We start from the raw sequence: 22,709 nt of genomic DNA, 5'->3' as shown, positions 1-22,709 counted from the left end.
AGTTCTCTGTGCCTCTTGTATTTCAACGTTTACTTCCTTCCCCAGGTTGGGAAAATTCTCTGCTATAATTTGTTACAGGACTCCTTCAGCACCTTTCCCTCTCTCTTCCTCTTCTGGGATTCCTATGATATGGATATCGTTGCATTTGACCATATTGCTGAGCTCTCGAACTCTTCTTTCAAGTTCCTGGATCAGTTTGTCTCTTTTTTTCTCAGTTTTTTCTTTTTCTATAATGGAGTCTTCTAAATCTCTTATTTTCCTTTCTGCCTCTTCAATCCGTGCATTGGTCACCTCCAATTTATTATGTATCTCATTCATCGCATTTTTAAATTCATCATGCCTGTTTTTATGCTCCATGTTGTTTGTAGCCATAGTTTCTTTGATCTCCTCTATGCTTTTTTCAGCCCAGCTATTAATTTTATGATTATTGTTCTAAAATCTTGTTCAGTGGTGCCTGGGTGGCTCAATCGGTTAAGCGTACAACTTCAGCTCAGGTCATGATCTTTCAGTTTGTGGGTTCGAGCCCTGTGTCGGGCTCTGTGCTGGCAGCTAGCTCAGAGCCTGGAGCCTGTTTTGGATTCTGTGTCTCCCTCTCTCTCTGACCCTCACCTGCTCACGCTGTCTCTCTCTCTCAGAAATAAATAAAAATTAAAAAATAAAATAAAATCTTCTTCAGTTATGCTGCTTACATCTGTTTTGATCAGTTCTTTAGCTGTCAATTCTTCTTGGAATTTATTTGGAGGAGAGCTCTTTGTTTTCGTCATATTTGTTAGCTTTCTATCTCTTGTTAGTTTTAAAATGTTGTTTTAAATGCACTCTGCACCTGTGAGCGCTGCTGTAATCAAGAAGACTACTTGACTGTCCAGGGCCTACGCTTTCAGAGAGTGTTTTTTGAATGGTATCTCTTGGTCTCTTGTTGAGACCTTGGTTATTTTATTTTCCTACTTGTAGTGTTATTTGGGGCTCTCCACCATGTGTACTTTGGCTTGTTTCTTGAGGTAGCCCTGGAGAAGAAAACAGACAGACACACACACAGGGAGCAGAGGCACACAAACGCACAGACAAATCCAACAAACATGCAAACCGAGTGGGAACACGAAAAAGTTAATAGAAGAGACGGTGGAGGGAACGCGAATAATAGAAAATAAAAAATACATTAATAAGTCACAAAGAAGAAAAGAAAAGGAAAGAAGAAGAAAACCGATGGACAAAAAACAGTTTAAAGCATATAACCAGATTTCCTAGCTACAATTAAATAGCCGGGTGTATGCAGTTCTGGTTGAAGTGTATAGAGAAAGACAGAGAAGACAGGGCAGGGATGAGGCAAAACTGGAAATAGAGTGAACAGGCAGAAGGGATAAGAAGCTTTTTTCAAAGAGCTAAAGGGTGGAATATGGTTGGAGAGGTGTGAGAAGGACGCTGGTGTTATCCAGAGAAACTATATGGTCTAATTACTCCTGAGTGAAAGAGATGAAAAGGTAGGTAGGTGTAGAATTTACATCTACAGAATGGACTAAATGTACTGTTTAAGCAAGCTGGTGACCAGAGTTAATCCAGTCAGTGTTGGGGGGGAGGGGGAAGAGGAGGGCAGTTCTCTAGCAGTGATGGGCGTGGTTTAATCCAATGCATCAGGGGGGAGTTCTGCCTTGGCAGTTGTGGGGAGGAGAGTGGCGGTGCTCCAGTACCTTCTTGAACCAAGCGCTGCACCTCACTTTTTTGGGTGTGTAAACTCTGTGCTGGGGGCGCAGCCAATGTCGGTTGTGCTCTTTAGCCCAGGCCAGGCCTAGTTTCCAAATCCCAGTCCTTGTGCCCCACTGAAATTGCCATAGACACAACCTCACAGGGGATGCCTTCGGGGCAATTCCAAGCCTCTTGCCTAGCCCTGGGGATTGAGCCACAATCGCCGCTCCCTTCTCCTCCCTTCTCCTCCAGGTCGGGTTGGTGAGCAAGGATGGGGGTTTGCCTGGGGCGTGCCACGGGTCCGCTGGAGAGCGGGAAACTGGGTCCCTCTGTGTCTCGTCAACCGAAACACTAACTCGCGGGCAAATCTCCCAGTTTTAAGCCCTTAGCTTCCCCTCTAGTGGTCCAGCCAAGCCAGGAGCGCGGAGGCCTGGTCCGCGTTAGGCTCCTTTACGGGTCTGGCCGAGCCAGGAGCACAATGGCGCAGTGGCGCGTGGCTCCTCTAGGGGTCCAGCCAGGAGCACAAAGGAGCGGTCGGCGCACAGCCCCTCCAGGACGAGTTGGCGCGCGGGGATTTGGCTCGCAGGTCCTTCTGTGCCCCGAGCGGGTTTTTCTGTTCCCCAGCAACAGGGTCCGTGTCTTGAGAGGCTTCGCCCTCTCTCTTTCCCCTCTCACTCCCCACAGAGGAGGATCGCCCCCGTCCCTCTGAGTCTCCGATCCCAGCCTGATTTTATCTTCCCCAGTTCGCACTCAAGTTAGAAGGCTTTCTCAGTGGATTCTGCATCCTTTTTCTCCCAATCTCTTGGGTTCTGTAAGGTTTCCTATGGTTTCAGATCTTTTCCGTGTGAGATATGGGGGTGAGTGCAATGTATGGAACTCCCTCCTTCTCCGCCATCTTGCCCTCTCCCCTCTTATTGAGGATTTTAAGGACCATTCCAGTTGATGTGTAGAGAATGGTTTGTAAGAATGGCTGGAGCAGAAGTAGAGAGAGCAGTAAAGTATCTATTTCAGGAGTTCTGGTGCTAGGTGACATGGAATGAGCGTACTTTATCCTGTCTATCTCACTGAATACAACTATAGAACCAGACAGAATACAGAGACAGTTATTTGAGGTTTCTGAACAGTAAACAGCAGCAGGGAAGGATAACAGAAGTAGAATCACCATCTTATCAGCAGTGACTTTATCATTTTTTAAGCTGTTATTTTTTCCTTGGTATCTCCTAATTTAACTCAACATAGCCCAAAAGACAGAAGTGGGCATGGTGACATAGCTCCAGACTCCTCTAGTACTGTCTCAGGGATCAGAAAAAGTAACTCCTAGCTCTCAGAGGGAGTACAGAATTCTTTCCTTCTTTTTATCTGCCTTTTTTGTTTGTTTCTTTGTTTGTTTCTCATGCATCAGAACTGAGGAAATCTGTGGTGGAAATGACAGAACTTCAAGAGCCAAAACTTGGAGGGAAGGGAACCCATCTTACACATTTTATGGAGCTGTAGTTCCAAGAAGCTAAGATGAACCCGAGTTAACCTTTTTTCTCTCTCTGTCCTCCACTTTCTGGGCCGGGAGATTGACCAATTACAAAAGTGTATGGCAGAGAATTACAAACCAAGGTAACTACCAAGTTTCTTGATAAAGGACCAAAAAGAAGAGACACAGGGAAACAGAAAGTTTTGGGAAGGTTACAGAGAGGGAGGAGCTTGGGAAAGGACCCTATAAATTAGCTTATGAACTCAGGGCTCACACTTGAGCAGTGCATGCACAGATCTGATCCTAACTAGCCTACCAAAGATTTTGAGACCTGGAGTAACTGATAGACCACTGCCTAGGACCCGGATTGGCCACTGAGTGATATATTCACAGGATAGATTCAAGTAACACTACAAACCCTATGAAAGCTTAACTGATATTGGAAATACAACCAACAGAAGGTGAATTGTAACTTGGGGCCAGAACTTAATTAAATCGGTTGCTTGCTAAAACAAAATGTCAACATTCTTCATAGAGTTTAGGAGAGGCCCGGTCTCATAGCAAAATATTTAAAATGAAAATATGCAATACAAAAGGAATAGGTGTATGAAAGACCATTAAAATTTCAAGTTGCATGGGAAATAAACAGACATGAAAACAGAGATGACACATGTTGGAATTATCATACAAATATAGCTATTATAAAAATGCTCAAATAAGCAATCTTGAACATTTTTGCAACAAATGGTAAAATACAAATTCTCAATGTATTTTAAGGTATCCTTAATGTATTTTAAGATTTTAAGGTAGTTACTCCCTGTGATTATGCTATATTACACAAGAGTCCATCTTGTTAGCCAACTTACTCTCTCCCTTGCTGGCTTTGAAGAAACAAGTTTCCATATTTTAAGAGAACCATGTAGTAAGGAACTTCAGGCAGACTCCAGGAGATGAGTATGTCTTCCAAATGACAATAAGTAAGAATCAAAAGTTCTCAGTCTTACAGATAGGAGGAAGCACATTCTAATAACCTGAGTGAGCTTAGAAGCAAGCCTATCACCAGTGGAGCTCCAAATAGGAATAGAGCTCTTGATTAAAGCCATTTCAAGGATCTAGCTAAGCTGTGCCAACTTCTGATTGACAAGATATGTAAGATAGTAAGTTTGTGTTCTTTTAAGTCACTATGTTTGTGGCATAGAATCCTACAGTATGTAGCCTTCCAGATTAGCTTCTTCCCACTTAGCATTTAAGTTTCCTCCATGTCTTTTCATGACTTGATATCTCATTTTTTATTGCTGAATAATATTCCATTGTATACTTGTAGCAGAGTTATCCATTTACCTATTACAGGATATCTTGGTTGCTTTCAAGTTTGAGCAAGTATGAATAAACTTGCTATAAACGTTAACATGCAGGGTTTTGTGTGGATATAACTTTCCAACTCATTTAAATAAATAGCAAGGAGTGTGAAGACTCCTTCGCACTTACTAAATATAGTAAAACTATATTTAGCTTTGTAAGAAACTTAGACTTTAGGTTAAGTGGAAAAAACATATATGAACACACACTTCACTAAAGAAGGCATATACATATACATAAGCATGAAAAGATATTCCACATCATATGTCATTAAAATAATGAGATACCACTGCACACCTATTGGCTATAGTAATGTCCCAAGCATGGTCACATCAGTATCAGTGTCAGGGCATGCTCAGATTTCTGGCTTAGTGCTACTTTTCCCACCACTATCTTATATACCAGGAAAGTCTCACAGCCAGTGGGTAACTCTCCCCTCCCCACACCCACCAAACACTGGTAAACCTGAAGTGTCTTTCTACAGCTCTTCCTTCTTGGCCCCCTTCTTCTGGAAGGCAGCCAAGATGTTTAAGCTCTTTTGGACCTCTTTCTTCTTCCCATCACTCATCTTGTTCTCAATCAGCGTGGTCATTTCTGCTGCTGGGAAGTCCTCACCATGGTCTAAGGCCTTCCACCATGATCTTCAGGTATTGCTTGGCCCACTTCTCCATCTCCTTCACACTTGCAAGTTTGTCCTGCCCCTGCTTAAAGAGGGCTGGGTGGGCCTCCGTGCCTGAGGCCCTGATGAACTACCCAGCAAGGGTGCCATATGCAGGTAGGCAACCAGGCATACCTAGGCAGACTCCTTGTCCCTTTAGCCAGCACTAGATGGTTCCAACCTTAACTACCCCACCATACAGGAACGGGTTCTCAAAGTCCCCATCCTGAAATAGGTAGAAGTCTGGGTAGGTCTCTTTGTCCAGTTTGTATTTCTCACTCAGCTCCATATTCAGCTTATCACCATAACCTGAGATCCCTACCTCTGCCACCAAGAGATCATCACTGTAGGCTGAGTTTTCAGCCAAATTCTTGAATTCATTCTGCTACTCACCATAAGGGTATTGGGTGTTCACTAAGATAAACTTACTTTTAGGAATGACCTTGTAGAAAGTTACTGTATCCAGGGGAAGGGCACCCTTGGTGTGCAGGCCGCTGTCTCCATGCAGAGCAGAGGGTAGCAGGAATGACAGGAGAAGGGGAAATAGTAGGGAAAAGAGAAAAGCAGGGTGGGAGTGAGGAGTGGGAGGGGGCATGCTGACAGCCATAAAGTGGGATTATGGCAGTAGGAGCTATTAGGAGGAAGGCCGTAGTGGGAGAAACTCAAGGGTTGGGGGTCATATGACTACCAGGGCCAGCTTAGATGTACACATGTGTACCTCTGTTCATATATTTTGCCCATTTTTAAGTTGTTTTGTTATTGTTGTTGTATCTTAATTGTTCTTTGTGTGCTTTCGATACAGGTCCTTTATCTAATATGCATTTTGCAAGTATTTCCTTCCATGGTGTGGCTTGTCTTCACATTCTCTTAACGGTATCTGTTGCAGAACAGAAGTTTTAATTTTAATGAAGTCCAACTTAGCAATTTTTTATTTTTTAGACCATGCTTTGGTGTTATATCTAAGAAGTCATCTCCAGGGCATCAGACAGATTTGGGTTAGGATCTGACTACCCACTTACTTGCTATGCTTTGTGACCTCAGGTAAGTCCGGAAACTTTTGTTTCCACAAATGTAAAGTAAAATACTTTTTCAATCCAAGATGAAATAATGTATGAAAATATCTAAAACTAAAACAAAATATATGGGGAGAAGATTCATCACCAAAGCAAAGGTTACCTAGATTTTCTATATTATCCAGAAGTTTTATAGTTTGTGTTTGACTTTTATGTCAATGATCCATTTTCAACTAATTTTTGTCACAGGAATAAGGTCTTTGTCTAGATTCATTTCTTTTCATGTGGTTGTCCAGTTATTCCAGCATCACTTTTTGGGAAGATTATCTTCATCCATTTAATTGCCTTTGCATCTTAGTCAAAAATCATTTGACTATATTTTTGTGGGTCTATTTTGGGATTCTCTATTGTATTCCATTGATTTATTCTTTTGCCAATATCACATTGTGTTTATTATTGTAGTTTTAAAGCAAATTTAGAAAAAAAATCCTTTTATAATAGCATCAAAAAATAAAAAAAACAGGAATAAATTTAAAATGTAAGACATATACTGAAAATGACAAAACATTCTTGAAAAACTTAAAGTCCTAATAAGTGGAAAGACATTCATGTTTATAGATCAGAAGACTTAATAATGCTAGATGGAAATACTACTCAAACTTATCTACAGGTTCAATGCAGTTCCTATTCAAAAAAAATCTAGCTGGTATTTTTTTCAAAATTGAAAGGCTGAGTCTAAAATTCACATGGAAATACAAATGACCCAGAATAGGCTATACAATCTTGGTGAAGAAGAAAATATTTGGAGGAAATTACATTTCACAATTTCAAAACTTACTCAAGCTACAGTTATCAAGACAGTGTTATCCTGTTGTAAGAATAGACATGTGGATCAATGAAACAAAATTGAGGTTAGAAATAAGTGTCCATCAACTGACGAATGGATCAAGAAGATGTGGTTTATCTATACAATGGAATACTACATGGCAATGAGAAAAAATGAAATCTGGCCATGTGTAGCAACATGGATGGAACTTGAGGGTGTTATGCTGAGTGAAATAAGTCAGGCAGAGAAGGACAAATACCATATGTTTGCACGTACAGGAGGAATGGGAGGAACTTAATGGAGGACCACGGGTGAGAAGAAGGGGAAAAATAGGGAGAGGGAGGGAGGCAAACCATGAGAGACNGATTTTCAACAAGGGTGCTATGACAATTCAACGGGGGAAAGATTAGTCTTTTCAGCAAGTGGTGCTGTAGCAACTGGACATCAACATGCAAATGAATAAAAGATTTTTACCTCATACCATATGCACAATTAACTAAAATGGATTAAATGTTACAGCAAAAATTATCACACACTTAGAAAGACATAGGTGTTACTCTTTATGACCTTGGATTATTCAATAACTTTAGATGACACCAAAAGCACAAGCAAAAAAAGATGAAAATAGATTAAGTTGATTCTTTTTCAAATTAAAAATTTCTGAGTTTCAAAGGACACCATCCAGAAAGTTAAAAGAAAACCCACAAAATTAAGAAAATATTTGCAAATCATTTATCTGATAAAGGGACTAACATACTAACATGCAGAATATTAAAAAAAAAAACTTTTACAACTCAACAATAAGAGAAAAATCAATTAAAAACTGGGCCAATGACTTGGAGATTTATCTAAAGAAGAAATGTGAGTTGCAAGTAAGCACATGAAAAGGTTCTCAACATCATTAGTCATTAGGGAAATACAATCAGTACCACCTCATCCCCACTAGCATGGCTAAAATAAAAAAAGACAATAAGAAGTATTGGTGAAGATGGAGAGAAATTAAAACCTTCATACATTGCTGGATATTAAGATGGTACAGCCAATTTGGAAAACAGTTTAGCAGTTGCTCAAAATGTTAAACAGTTACAATTGATTCAGCATTACTACACCTAGAGGATTGAAAATATAGGTCCACACAAAAATTTGTATTTGAACATTCATGACAGCATTTTTTGTTTTTATTCCAAGTTTTTATTTAAATTCCAGTTAACATACAGTGTAATATTAGTTTCAGGTGTAGAATTTAGTGATTCAACACTTACAACACCTGGTGTTCAATGCAACAAGATGGCAGCATTATTCATAATAGCCACAAAGTAGAAACAACTCAAATACCTAACAAATGACAAATGGATAAACAAAATGTGGTATATTTTACAATGGAATTTTACTCAGCAATAAAAAGGAATGAACAACACAAATGAACATTGAAAGCATTATGCAAAGTTGAAGACAGTCACAAAAAGCTAAATATTACATGATTCAACTTATATAAACATCTACAATCTGTAGAAAAAGAAAGTGGATTAGTGGTTACCAGAGGCTAGGGTTGGGGTAGAGTGGTAGAGATTAATGGTTATTGGGTAAGGGTTTTTTTTTTTGTGCTATAATTGTAGTGAATTTTGTGCAACTCTGAATATACTAAAACCCACTGAACTGAACACCTAAAGTGGTAGCTTTTATGGTGTGCAAATTATATCTCAATAAAACAGTTATTTTTAAGAAATGGAGCTAATGCCTCCTGTTTCATAGTACTGTTATGAAGACTAACTGAAGACATGAAGCCTTCTTTTACAAAAATAGGCACCCAAGGGTGCCTGGATAGCTTAGTCAGTTAAGTGGCAACTTCAGCTANTTATTGAGAAGGGAGTGGTAAGGGGAGTTATTTTGATGGATAGGTAAGAAAAATGGGGGATTACATTTGGCAAATATGTGCACCCATCCTAAATCAGTCCCATCCCACTGCAAATGGCCATTAAGACTAGCCAAGGAAAAGTTGGGCAGGGGAAATGCCTTACTGGGCTTCCTCAAAGGGGCCTCTTGGGGAAAGCTGATCACTAGCAGTGTTGCCTTAAAAAGAGATCTTCATAGCAGCCTGCATTTCTGCCCTTGGAGATTAGGGCCACAGCTAAAGGGAACAAAGGAAATAAATTCCTTCCACCCACTTTCTCCCAATCCCCCAAACATTCAAGATTCTCTTAACAACAAAAAATGATTTATTTGTATCACAGCCCAGTCTCCATCACTTCAACACAGCATCGGAGTAGAAAAGAGTCACACTGCATCATTTAGTCTAAGGCGGAACTTCATGCTTCCCCAAACAGTGAGCCTGTCTCCCCCCAAAGATCCAGCCCAGAGCCAAACTGAACAAACAGGCAAGCCCAGACTGAAACTGGACTCAGGCCTCAGCACATCTCACCCTTCCCCCCACAGCCCTTCAAGCTTCCTGGCTACAGCCTTCTACCCCTCCACCCCCAACCAGACCAAGGCATAACCTCAGAGGCACCAGGGAACTTTCTTTGTGAGATAATTAATAATGATTTAATTGTTCTATAAAATAACATCCTGTGAAATCCATTGTTCCCCAGCAAGTTTAAAAGGACTCTCCCATACATAATCCTAATCAGCAATGATGGCTCTTCCTCTCTTCACCATAGTTGCAGATGGTTTTGAAAGGATTATCCTCTCAGCCCCATACTCAAGTTTTCCTATTGATCTTATTAAGGGCCTGTTCTCCTCACCATAGGGTAGGAAGAGATCCCAGGTACATTTCCCAGGTTCAGAGGCTAATAGGAACAACCCTGATATCTTAGGAAAAAATATTCCTTCTGCTTCCCTCCAATTATTTTAATGGAGATTATTGCCCAAACGGTTTTTAATCCATCTGAAGAAAGTTAGTTTTAGATTCAGAGGGCAATGCAAACAGAGAAGCAGGCAGTCTTTCTGACTAGGTACCAGTTCTGAGGATACAGGAGGCAAGATAGAGGAGTATAAGATCTCAAGTAGCTTTCTTAGCCCAAAATCTTCTAGAAAGCCTCAAAAGATGAATACTAGAAAGATTTCACCTTTGCAGGCCTTGGTAGGACAATTCCAAAAGTTCTACGGTCATGGACCGGTGACTTTTGACAAGGTCACAGTAAAAAAAAGCTGAGCATCTCAAAAGGAACATCTTTAAGGGCATTAATGGTCAAAATGTACAAACGTTTGGGCTCATAACTGTATAAAGTGAGGACCTCATACATGGGGGAAGAGACTTAACACCTTAAGGCAAGGAATGGAACCCAGAGAATGGGTAGAAGATCACAGATAGAACACCACTTACAGCATTAACATTGATATTTGTTTTGTTATGTCAAACTCTTTTCCAATTTCTTGGGAAAACTGAGCGAGCTTTACCCTTTGCTGTCACCTGCATGTACAGGACTGGGCAATCATATCCTCATACTCCTTATATAAGATACTTCCATTTGCCTCAATCAGAAGGATGCTAATGGGAACATACTTATATGGAACACAGGAAGGCTGAGGGACCCTCTGGTCCACCAGCTCATTGACAAGGTTCTGGATGATGGCATGATTGGGAGAATTGAGACCATAATGTAGTACCCGAGGGCAGACTCCCTTACAGTAGTTTGGAGTATATAGATGGGGAGCAATAATCCAGTGATCCCAGCCCAGTTGCTGGAAGCTGACTTGGAAAGGGTGGAGGGAACACTGGTTACTTTTAGGCTCATCATGTTCCCTGAAGGGGCCAGGAACTCTGGATGTGATACTGCCTACTTGTCGGGCTTTCCGCAAGAGGAGGGAAGAGTCCCCTTCCATGAACTCCTCCAGGACTTTGGGGCGAAGTTTGTCCTTCCGAACACTTTTATGAGTATCATTGAAGTAGAGTAACAAAAATGCAGTGTCCAAGGATGAAGTGCCATGCCATTGAAGCTCAATCTCACTACCTTTTTGCTGCTGGCACATGAAGCGGAGCCGTAGAACCCTGCGCCCCTTCTGATTCCAGAGCCTTTGAACATGTTGTGTGATATCCATCTCTGTCCAAGCTTTGAACAGCAAGGAAGGCTTTGAGGAACCGGTTTCTGAAGAGGGAAACTGGTTGGCTGGGCCTTTCTGGACCCAGGGCTCCACGTGGCAGGAGAGATGGAAACGAGCTAGGTGGAGCTGATGGCGGTAAACCACAGTGNGCTACTGGGTTTGGTGTCAGAGGAAATTCCAGGGTCTGTGTATGCCAGGGGCCTGCATCAGCGAGAGAGAACAAGACTATAAGTTTACCGCCTTACCTCCTAGCCTGAGTCTCCCTCACAACCTTGCTCATTACAAACTGACTGCTGCAAGCAGCACTAAAGATCATGATATCACCATTATTTGTAAGGCATTTACTACTAGATGTTTTAAAACATTACCTCTTTAATATGCAATAGCCTTAGGAGATAGTAATTATTCCCATATCATTGAGACATGCATGAATTAAGAATTAATCCTCCTCAAACCATGAGAGACTCTTGAATGCTGAGAACTGAGGACTGATGGGTGTGGGGGGAGAGGGGGGAGCTGGGCATGAAGGAGGGCAGTTGTGGGGATGAGCACTGGGTGTTATATGGAAACCAACTTGACAATAAACTATTTGTAAAAAAAAAAAGAATTAGTCCTCCTGTCATATTATACAGATGCAATTTTGAAGGAACAATACAATATTGGGGGCTATCTATGGCCTGCCATCACTTCAAACCTGGGGCCAAGATGCCGCAAAGTAATTTTGTCCACTTAGCCCTAGTTGGGGCAGCTGTTTTGCCATTTCTATCTTCTATGTTAAGAATAGCAATGGATGTTATATGGAAACCAACTTGACAATAAACTATTTAAGGAAAAAAAAGAATTGCTTCTTAAGCAGCTGTTCCTTCTTAAGCCATTTCCCCCCTTAACCATCAGTCTCTCCTTTGTTCATTCCTTACTGGAAAGGATTCTTCATGTACCACATTAATTGTACCACCATTCCCTAAATACTCTTTTCAACAAGGCCTTAGTCCTATAAATGTTTTGTTTCCTAAGAATTCTACTAGAAGATGAAAGCCTTTTGGTGATTAAGAGTTTTAATCCAAACTGTAATGCTGACACCCAGTGGCTATAGGGTTGGGCTGGGCCTGCAGTGTTCTGAATTTCTGCACCTTCTCCTGGAAAATGTCAAGAGCAAAGATTACAAAAACCAAGCATTGCAGGAAAAAGCCTCCTTTTATCTTCAAACACCTTATCGCTAAATATCTGCATGTTAATTTTCATATTATGTACCTAACCTTCCTTCTTCACAGAATCCACAAGCTTGGATTCTTCAGTAAGCCTGGAATGGTCAATGTAGAAGTGTTTTCAGATCTTAAAACATCAGGATATTTTTTTAAAGTTCAGATTCAACTCATGCTTAATATACCCTTAAGTTTGGGGCACTGGACATCATTTACACAAGGCCCAAACCAGGCTTATATTTGCGTTCTCAAGTTATTCTACACTCCCATCCTACAATCATCTTTCCAAGAGGCCCACCCATACACCTGGCCCACCGTGCCCAAGGAGGAGCCCAAGCCAACCTCTACCAGGCTGCATGATGAGCAAGTGCCCTTTACTTTCAGGTCTTGACATCACATATTTCCTGAAGCAGGGTGGAGTGGTTAAAAATCAGAGCCAGGAAGGGTCTGCTCAGACCTTTTCAGGGAAATGACTGACTCACACATCCTGTGTGATTGAACCTGGCATATTTCTCCAGACAAGCTCAATTCAGCTGGGTCATCTCCTAATGGAGATATGTGGCCAGATGCTCTTGTCCTCCATTTCCAGATCCTTTCCAGACTCCCTAGATGCCAGTATGTCCCACAGTCAGGCCGGGAGAGTGGCCTAATTCTAGGCATCCTCATCTAGCTCCATATCATCTATACAAGCTTGATTTGTGCAGCTTTCTGCTGCACTCAGAATGAATTCCAGATTCCTTATAATGGCCTCCAAGTCCCTGACTCTCATCAGCCTCCATTCCTGCCACTCTCCACAATGCTCACTAAGTTCCAGTCATACTGATCTTCCTTCTGATCTTCAAGTCAGACAAGCTTGTTTCCATCCTCTAGGCCTTTGCACACATGCCTTCCTCTGTCTAAATCTCTCTACTCTTCTCATACCTAGCTTATCTTACAGCCCTCAGCTCAAACGTCATCTCTTCAAAGATGCATTCCCTAACAATCCCATGTAAAGGGAGGATTTGTTATTTTCTATCAAAACAACTTTTTTCATTCTTTGAGAACACTTAATCACTATTTGCAATTATCAGTGTTTACTTATCTGTCTCATCCATGAAAACCATGCCTGTTTGGATCATATCTGTAAGTCAGTATGTAAAACTGTGCCTAGACCTCCATAGATGTTAAATATTTGTTGAGTGAATCTCCACCCACACCGAGCTATTTTCTCTTTCCTTAATCAGAATGCAGATCTCTGTCTCTGTGCATAGTCTCCTTCCTCCTTCCTCAAGGCCCATCTCAAATATTAGCTCTTCAATGAAGTCTTTCACAGTCTTGCTGCCTCCCCTTCCTGGCTTTAAGCAGTGACCTAGTTCTTCTTTCTTGTCCTGGGAGCCCTACTGCTTATCCTTGTCAAAGCATTTGTCATGCTGTAACACCATGATGTGATTACTTATCTATATTTTAACTTGATGGGAGCTCCCAGAGGTCAGGGAAACAGTTATTTGCCTCTTTAGACCCAACCCAAACACAGTGCCTGCTACTCAAAATCTGTGGAGTCAGCACAGCAGGATGATTAAAATCACAAACTCTAGAGCCCAAAAGCCTGGTTTGACACCCAGATCTACCAATTACTAGCTGTGTTACATTGAGTGAGTTATTCTGAACCTCAGTTTCTTTACGTATAAAATGATTATGTTAATAATACCTACTTCATATGATAGTGCGGAGGATTAAGGAAGATAATGTTTATAAAGTACTTTACCAAATGCCTGGAACGTAGCAAGCTCACAGTAAAGATTAGCTAGGGGAATATTGGTTGTTTCACTTAAGGGAGGGAATGTAAACTACCAAAAGCCCAAAATTGATCTCACCAGGTTCCCAAGATTTCCTTGAAGTCGATGCTTTCTGCCTTCCCTAGAAAGCCCTGCACTTCAGAATCTCACTGGTTTCCTGGAACAGTACCTAACAAAGATATTTTTTAAATCAAGTATGATGGGAACAAAGAGAATTCCAAATTCCTTTGTTACTGAAAACCTAAAGTAGCAACATGGCCTTAAGAGAAAAACTGCTTGGTATTCAAGGATATCTAAACGCTTGAGAAGTTAAGAATAGACTAAAACCAGGCAGACTTGACCTCAAATCCTATCTCTGTCAACCACTGTCTATGTGAACTTCGTAAGTTATGTGACCTCTCTGTGCTTTAGTTTTTTATCTTTAAAAATTGGGCTAATTTCTCCATGACAGCTAATGGTAATAGCCATCCGTAAGGATTATATATAATAGCGGATGTTCACCTCACCAATTATACAGACCTTCTGATGTTAGTTTCTCTCCATTCTAACAAATTTCCCCAGCTCGTCATTATGTGCTCTTTGCCTTGTAAGAATAAAACCACACATAAACAGCTCTCTACAAGAATGCATAGGAGTATTTCTAAATTATAGTTTTCAGTGACAAACAAGAAAACTTTGAAACATAGGAGCTGACACATCATTCAGTTGTCCTGGGGTCTGGGAGAGACTCCTCAGGTAGACCCAAGGCAATCTGTTCTTACATTGGGCCCCTAAAGGGAAGCAGGCTTGGAGCTAGCTTCTCCTAATTTTTCCATCCTTTGAAATCCAAGCCTGAGAAAACAAGTCACCCACCAGTCAATGAAGCCTGATCATAAACTCACAGATCCCCTTTCTCTACACTCTTTCCCCCCATTTCTCTTCCTTCCAGGACAGTATAATAACTCACCTCTGAGAGGCTTTGCTACATTGGCCAAGGGTCTCACCAGCCTCACCATGGTGGCCCCAATGGTGCGGTTTTCTCTAGGGTGCCCACGTGCATCAGCTGAACGCTGGTACAACTCCAGCATGTACCGCAAAGGATGTCCTAGGACAGGTGGCTTCTTCCGCTGCTTGCCAGGAGCTTCTTCTAGTAGCTCCCGAATCAGGGGCAAGGAAGGGGCATCAGCCATGAGGGCATTAGAGGGCTGCCCTACCTTTGCCATTTGGACCCCATGTTCCATAAAAAGCCCCAGTCCCAACAAAAGGATTCTAAGGATGCCGAGGAGGACCATCTCAAAAGGTGTGGTGTCCAGCAACACTGTCTATCCCAAGCTCAAAGGATGTCACTCTGCGTCTTCCCTTTCAGATAGGTAACCGCATCTGGCTCCACAGCCACAAAAGATAGGGCGAGAAAAGAAAATGGAAGACAAGCAGGTAGGCCCTATTTTGATTCCTCTGGGAGGATTTCTGGACAGAAGGAGTTCTCTTAACTTGGCCTCTTTGCATCAAAACAAACAGAAACAACGGGTGGGACAATACAGCATATCCTTCCTGCTCTTCAGGGCTGGGAACAAGATAGCACTTACACAGATGCTGAGGTAACCTTAAAGGAGAGGTCCATTCCAGGACCTACTCCCTTACCTCATCCACTAGAAGGAGAAAAGCAGCCCTTGCCTGCTGTGCTCCACAGCTTTAAAGGTAGTTTCCTAATTAGTCCTTAAAGGGCCAGAGACCTCTTGCTCCAATCCCACTTTCATGTAGCACTTCCTCTAATGCAGTATTTCCCAAAATGTGGTCTGCTACTGACTTGCAGTGAAACTATCTGGGGTGATTGTTAAGAATGCAGACTCCTGGGTCCAGACCAAACCATGGACTCTGGAGGTGAGGTCCAAAAATTTGAATCTTAACAAATACTCCAAGAAGTTTCTATGAACACTAACATATGGAAACCACTGTGATTGTGGCTTGAAGAAGATGCCTCAACAGTGGTTCTCTTACATTGGGATCATCTGGGGGAGCTTTAACTATTACAGATACCTGGGTACCTTTTTCAGAGATTCTGATATAGTGGGTCTGGACTGTTACTGGGACATCAGGATTTTTTTTAACTTCTGCAGGTGATTCTAATGTGCAGCCAAGTTTGACAACTCTGATTTAGAATTTCTGGTTTACCATGGAAGATGTTGAGATCCTAAGTGGGCTTCATCAGAAAAGCCTGGGGGCAGTGGAAGATGAATCTGTGGAAGGTGGTTGGGAGCTCATCTCACTTTACTGGTTAATGGAAGCAGTGAGCTGGACCAGTTAGTTAAGGCTGTCCCTGACCAGAATTCTACAAAAAATGGTATGTGTAGTCCTGGCCATCTCCAAATAGAAGCAGTATGTTGGGGGTTCTAAGAAGGTGGGGCAGGAGGTCAAAGCACGACTGTAGGAGATGATGAGGCTGACCTGGTTTATGGGAGGCCTTTACCTCATACCAAGAATATCTATGGGCAGGTAGCACTATTTGTAACAGTCATAGACGTAATCACATAGACCTGCATTTGAATTGTGATTATGCCTCTTCTCAGCTGTAATTTAACCTCTCCAAGGCAAATTTTTCATTTCCCTGAGCCTCAGTCTCCTTACCTGTAAAATGAGGATAATATGTTTTATCTCACAAGTTGTGAGGATACAAGGAAATAATCTCTGTTAATTATGTAAAACCTAATTAGACATATGATATATTGTTATGTGCTTGAAATTATTTGTTCCCTTCTTCTGTTTTTACTAACATAGCCTTGGTCCCTTTATGTACTATAAAACAAAAGGCATGGGCTAATGGGTCCTCTGGGTCTCGACTCAAATCCCAACTCAGCTACCCATTAGCTGAGTGAATTTAAGCAAGGTTTCTCCCAGCCTGAGTTTCTTCATCTGTACTGCTGGCTCCCTCAAAGAGTTGCTGTTGTGTGTTGTATTGTGTACATTTGTATTGTATGCAATAATATATAAGTAAAAGATATAAAGAGATGATTCACAGTAGGCAAAGTACGAACAGCCAAAATATATGAAAATATGTAATGCAAATCAGAAAAAAATGCAATTTAAAACCAAATAAGATATGATTTCACACCCTTTGGATTGGCATCATATTAAAAGCCTGACGCTGTTACGTTGAAGTAAGGATATAGAACACTGTTAACTCTCTTACACTGCTGGTGGGGATGTGACTTGGTACAATCGTTTTAGAAAGTAATTTGGCATTATCTCTAGTGAGATTGAAGATGTATAATTCAGCAATACTATTGCTAGAGCAGTTGCTTTTAGATATTTTTGTCTGTAACTCACAGGAATAAATACATCTTACATTGTAACCCAATACAAACATAAACACACACATTCACACATTCATATACCTGAAGTAAACATTTTCTGAAATACTGATCCTTACAACATAGTGGGAAGGGTAATATATCATGATGGGTAAGAACATGGCTCTGGAGACAGAATCCTAAGTTTAAAATCCACCTCCTCCACTTACTAGCCTGACCTTGGGCAAGTTACTCAACTCTGTGTCTCAGNGTTTCAATTTTCTAATATATAAAATGGAATTATTCAAAATACTTGACTCACAAGATTTTTTTGAAGATTAAATGAGTTAATATATGTAAGGCACTTAAAACAGTGCCTGGCACAAAGTATTGGACACAGATTAATTATTACATTTGATGCAACTTGTGCTCTCCAGAAGGCAGGGCTCACCCTAATGGGCCAGTTCCGGCTTTATGAGCTATTGACAGGCAGTCAAAAGTCTCTCTGCCCTCCATGTCCACACTACTCCTTCTTTCTCTCTTATGCCCTTCTCTGCCTTCCCAACATTCACTTTGGCCCTTGACCTCTGTCTGTTACAACTTTAAACTTCCTATCTTTCTATCCAACATAACCAAATAAAACAAGTTGTCAGGACAACTAGCAAAGGGTCTATCTAAGGGTTTGGGGCACAGTTTTCTTTACTGTTTCGGTGGTATTGCATTGGTATTACATATATCGAGAACATTTTTCTGACATCTCTTAGTGAAGTATCGATACTGGGCCAAAAGAAATAAAAAGAGACAACATATTACACTAAAAAGAGTATGATTTGGGTTTGAATTTCTGGTTCTGCTATTTTTTGGCCGTTGCTTAACCTCTCTAAATCTCACCTTTCTTAACTATAAATTGGAGATATTCTTTAACCTTATAGGGTTGTGGTGCGATTTAAATGAGACAATCTATATCAAGTATCTAGTACATAGATAACCCTAAATAAATGGTAAATTTGATCATTAATAGCCTGTGATTTTGAAGTACATGTAAAGTGTACCCGATCAAAGGAAATATCTGCTCAGCATCCTTCTAAAGTTCAGTGAAATTTTATTCCATTCCTCTCTCTACCAGGGCTTCAGGAGACTCGCCTGATTGAATAAGTCAGATTTCCCGTTTCCTGAAAAAGATTCAATTTTTTATTTCAGAAAAAGATCCCAAAATCAACTCCATCCTTATCACCAGAATTGAAAGAAGTTGATGTGATTATTTCCTATAAATACCCCCCGGGTGGGCCCAGTGTATGTTACTTCCCAAAAACCCCAGAAGAGGGCACCAACTGTCTTTCCAGCCTCTGGTTGGAGGAGTGGGATGGGGTGAAAGGGCAGATTATAGGTGATTGGAATAGAATCTTCTAAAGGATATTTCCACCCCCTCCTGCTTTAGCAGGAAGCCAGTTTGTGATAACTTTTTATAAATCAGAGAGTTTAGGAAGTGATTATTGACATGACAAAAAAGGTTCTTGACATAACAAAACGATCACCACAAGTTGCTTTGAGCAACAGAAACCCCTCTTAATGCACAGTGAGGGTTAACTTTTCAAACAATAATGTGATGGCAGAGTATGGGTAAAATGAATGAAGTTTACAAAAGAATAGATTCTTATCCAATTTGGGGGAACATGGCTATTGCATAAAGTACACATTTATAATGCACTCCTTGTTTTACATGATTATAATTCACATTTTCTTGCAGCTGTATTCATTTGACAAATACCTAATAGGCATCTTCTATGTGGTGTATTATGTGTTAAGGGTGCAGGCCTATAGCCAGACTGCCTGGGTTCAAATTCTGTTTCTACCACTTAACTAGCTTGGTAATTTTGGGCAATTGACTGAATCTCTCTGTGCCTCAGTTCATTTAATAATAAAGATAATAATAGCACTACTTTAGAGGATTCTTGTGAGGATTAAGTGACTTAATGCATATAATAAGCATACTATGTTCTAGACACTATACTAGACCCTGGGAGTACAGAAATGAATAAGATGAGTCTTCTATCCTTAACACTCTCAGGCAATTTGCAAGCCACTGAGATAGGTTGGGGGATACCAAAATAAAACAGATAGTTTCTATCTGAAGAAGATAACAACTTTAATAGGGACATAAAAGATAGGAAACATTTCCTATAACCATGGCGTTTCCTCTGATTACCATTCTGAGTCCTTGAAAACTGGACCTTCTCTCTAGATGTGTTTTGTTTAAAAAGATAATTTTCCATGAAATAGGGAATATGATGTATTTTATAGAAATATTTATTAATTTGATACCAGACTATATCCTTTCACATAGTGTATCTCATTTTATCTTCATATTAACTCTATGAGTTAAGTATTATTTTCCCATTTACAGGTAAAGAAATTGAAGATCAGAAAAGGAAACTTGTCCAAGGTCACACAGCTCTCAGATGGTGAAATCTACTAGGATTTGGACCCAAGTAAGGCTGACCTCAGAGCCCCTCTCTGTGTCTTGTAAGTTTGTTATATAAGCTGCCAATGAGTTTTTAGCCCCTTAAGAAGACTCAGTTCTCCTATAAAGTAATCCTACAGATGTTCCTGAACATGATGCCAAAAATACAAGCTCTGTGAAGTCAAGGATCATGCCTTTCTTAATTCACTATTATGGGTCCTCAATCAATATTTGTAGAATAAATCATTGTAATAGGAGCCTATCATTCTTGCAGAAATCTAGGCTGATGGGCATATTCTGATTGGATGTTGTAATGTGTCCTCAGAGAAGGCTATCCTGAGTTTTGAGGTAGAACAAAGTCTGAAACAACAACTTTCCCCTGTGTTTCCACCTCTTTTGGGGAAAAAAAATCATTATTACCTGTGTTAAGAAGTTCCTGTGATTCTCTCCATCCCTAAAGATTCCAGAGGCCCCAAGAAAAGAAAACATTTCCTTTGCCACGCATGGGTAACAAGAGTCAGTGCTCAGAGCACTTGGAAATGGGTATTGCACCACCCTTCCTAGCCTGAAGACTAGGGAAATTCTAACTCAACTGTAATTCATTCAGATTCATACTCAAATGTAGCCAAATTAGTCTTGGGTCATGGACCTTGCAATAAAAAATACTATCAAACCTCAACAGTGTTACCAACCATTGTTTGGAGTGTATGATAATAGAATCACAGTATAACAAGGAAAACATGTGCAAAGGTCCTGAGGGTGCAAAAGATCTGTGTAGCCAGAATAAGACAGAGAATAAGGGAAAGAATTCCAGGTAAGGATGGTATAATGGGTAGGACCCAGAGAATTCATGGCCTTGTAAGGACTGCTGCTAGATTTTTTGCATCTTTCAGACATCTAAAAGAAGAATGGACAAGTTAGAAAAAGATACTCTTTCTGGATGGACACAATACTAACAAGCAGAACACAGGTTGGATTTCAGCCCCTTTGACAAGGCACTTTATGTGGTATACTAACTGCACAGCTATTTGGGACTGCCCTATTTGTAAGGCTTTTGGCATTCTTGGTGCTTTAGCCACACTGGCTTTATGGTTATCTTTCACTTTTTCCAACAAACCACACTATCTTTGCCTCAAGGCAGTTATACATACTGTCTCCTCTACTCAGAATGCTTTTCCCCCTCTCCTTCTCTAGGGTACTCCCACTCAACCTTCATATCTCACCCAAACATCACTTCCTTGAGAAAGCTTTCCTTGAGTCCCTAGATTAGATCTAAGGAGTATTTAAAGAAGATTTACAGTGGGAATGATTTCAATTATGAGAATAAACTCAATCCTGAGTTATGAGTAGCATTTTAATAGGTAGAGAAAGATATGCCATTCCAGGATCAGTTCAGAATTTTTCAAATATTGCCTTGAAAATAGAAGGGGGAGAAGTAGGGAGCTCCGTGCATTTCGCTTGCATCCATCTCTCAAACAAAGAATGCCTGAAGTCATAGGACACTGAGCCACAGGAGTTTGGGAAGAGAAAGATACAGAGTACACTGGGAAGGAAACCTCATAAGTGCGTGAATGCGAACTGGGGAAGGTAAAAGCTGGACGGGACCAGGAGATACGGAGGGAGGGGAGGAAGCCCGGCTTGCGTGCAGCTCCAGTGAGTGATGAGCCACTGAGAGCCATGGTGAGCTGCAGTGAGCTGAGGGGAGAGAGAAGCTGAGATTGCTCATAGAACCATCCCTGGAGAAGAGAAGAACCTCGGCTTGGAAAGAGAGTGCTTTTTGGTTCTGGCTGGGGTACTGACTTTGAACTAGGTGCCTCTGCTCCAAGACAGCGCCAGGAGAAACTGCTCTGCTGCACTCCCAGCACCATCCCAGGCAATGGCGGCCAGGTGGCTGTAGAGGCGCGGACACTGTGGACCTGAAGCTGCTAAGTTCTCTGCAAGCATGGGCGCGGAGGCCTCTGATCCCAGGTTGTATGGCTGCTTGTCTACTGCGGGATCTGAGGCTGCAACACTTCCCCAACCCCCAACTCAATAACAGGCAGCAAGGAAGCAGCAACCTGTGGGACTGCTTCAGGTGGTGTAAACAAAGCCCATGGACTGGGACCTGAAAACGAGGAGGGGCGTGGGATAGAACTCAGCCCACCTTGACTACATCCTCAGCACAGGGAGATCAGACCCAAAGGAGTGATTTGCAACATAAGGTTGAGAAGGGACTAGGGCGTCGCCATTTTTCTCCCCACAACCACTAAGGACAGACCTCAGGGAGAGGTCAGCAGGACACAGTGGAGGCCAGACTTGCTTACACCAAACCACGCCCATCCCCTCCAGAGAGTTGTTTTGTTGTTGTTGTTGTTGTTGTTTTTACTTGAACCTGGGTTTGTGTGTTTATTGGTTTTGTCTGTGTGTTTCTGTACCTTTGTTTCCTCTGTGGTTGTCTGTTTTCTTTTTCCAGGGCTACCTCAAGAAACAAGCCAAAGTACACATGGTGGAGAGTCTTAAATACCGCTATGAATAGGGAAACAAAATAACCAAACGCTCAACAAGAGAAACCAAGAGACACCATCCAAAGAACACTTCCTGAATAGACAGGCCCTGAAAAGTCGAAGAGCCTTCTTTAATATAGCAGATCTCGCAAGGGCAGAGTGTACAACAAGCTTTTAAAATTAACAAGAGATAAAAAGCTAACCAAAATGATGAAACAGAAAAACTCTCCTCCAAAGAAACTCCAGGAAGAAACGAAAGCTTAAGAACTGCTCAAACAGATATAAGTAACATAACTGAACAAGAATTTAGAAAACTAACCATAAAATTAATCGCAGGCCTGAAAAAAGCATGGAAGACATCAGAGAAACAATGGATACAAACACTATGGAACTCAAAAATAGTTATGATGAATTTAAAAAATGCTATATGCGAGATACATAATAAAATGGAGGCGCCCAATGCACAGATTGAAGAGGCAG

At 41.2% G+C, this 22,709-nt stretch overlaps 1 protein-coding gene and 1 pseudogene across 1 annotated transcript; both read right to left on the bottom strand.

The window, feature by feature from the left end:
• Positions 1–4,982: 4,982 nt before the first annotated feature.
• On the bottom strand, positions 4,983–5,757 carry LOC144236055 (endoplasmic reticulum resident protein 29 pseudogene; annotated as a pseudogene).
• Positions 5,758–10,406: 4,649 nt separating this feature from the next.
• BMP15 (bone morphogenetic protein 15) lies at positions 10,407–15,290 on the bottom strand. The gene is given in 3 exon segments (XM_077769662.1): positions 10,407–11,193; positions 11,195–11,243; positions 14,966–15,290. Coding segments are annotated over 3 exon segments (1,161 nt in total).
• Positions 15,291–22,709: the final 7,419 nt, after the last annotated feature.

The sequence above is a fragment of the Crocuta crocuta genome, unplaced genomic scaffold, assembly GCF_008692635.1.
Source record: "Crocuta crocuta isolate KB4526 unplaced genomic scaffold, BGI_CrCroc_1.0 scaffold2012, whole genome shotgun sequence".
Classification (NCBI taxonomy): Eukaryota; Metazoa; Chordata; class Mammalia; order Carnivora; family Hyaenidae; genus Crocuta; species Crocuta crocuta.
The sequence above is the reverse complement of the archived record's forward strand: the minus strand, read 5'-3'. Positions and strand labels throughout refer to the sequence as shown.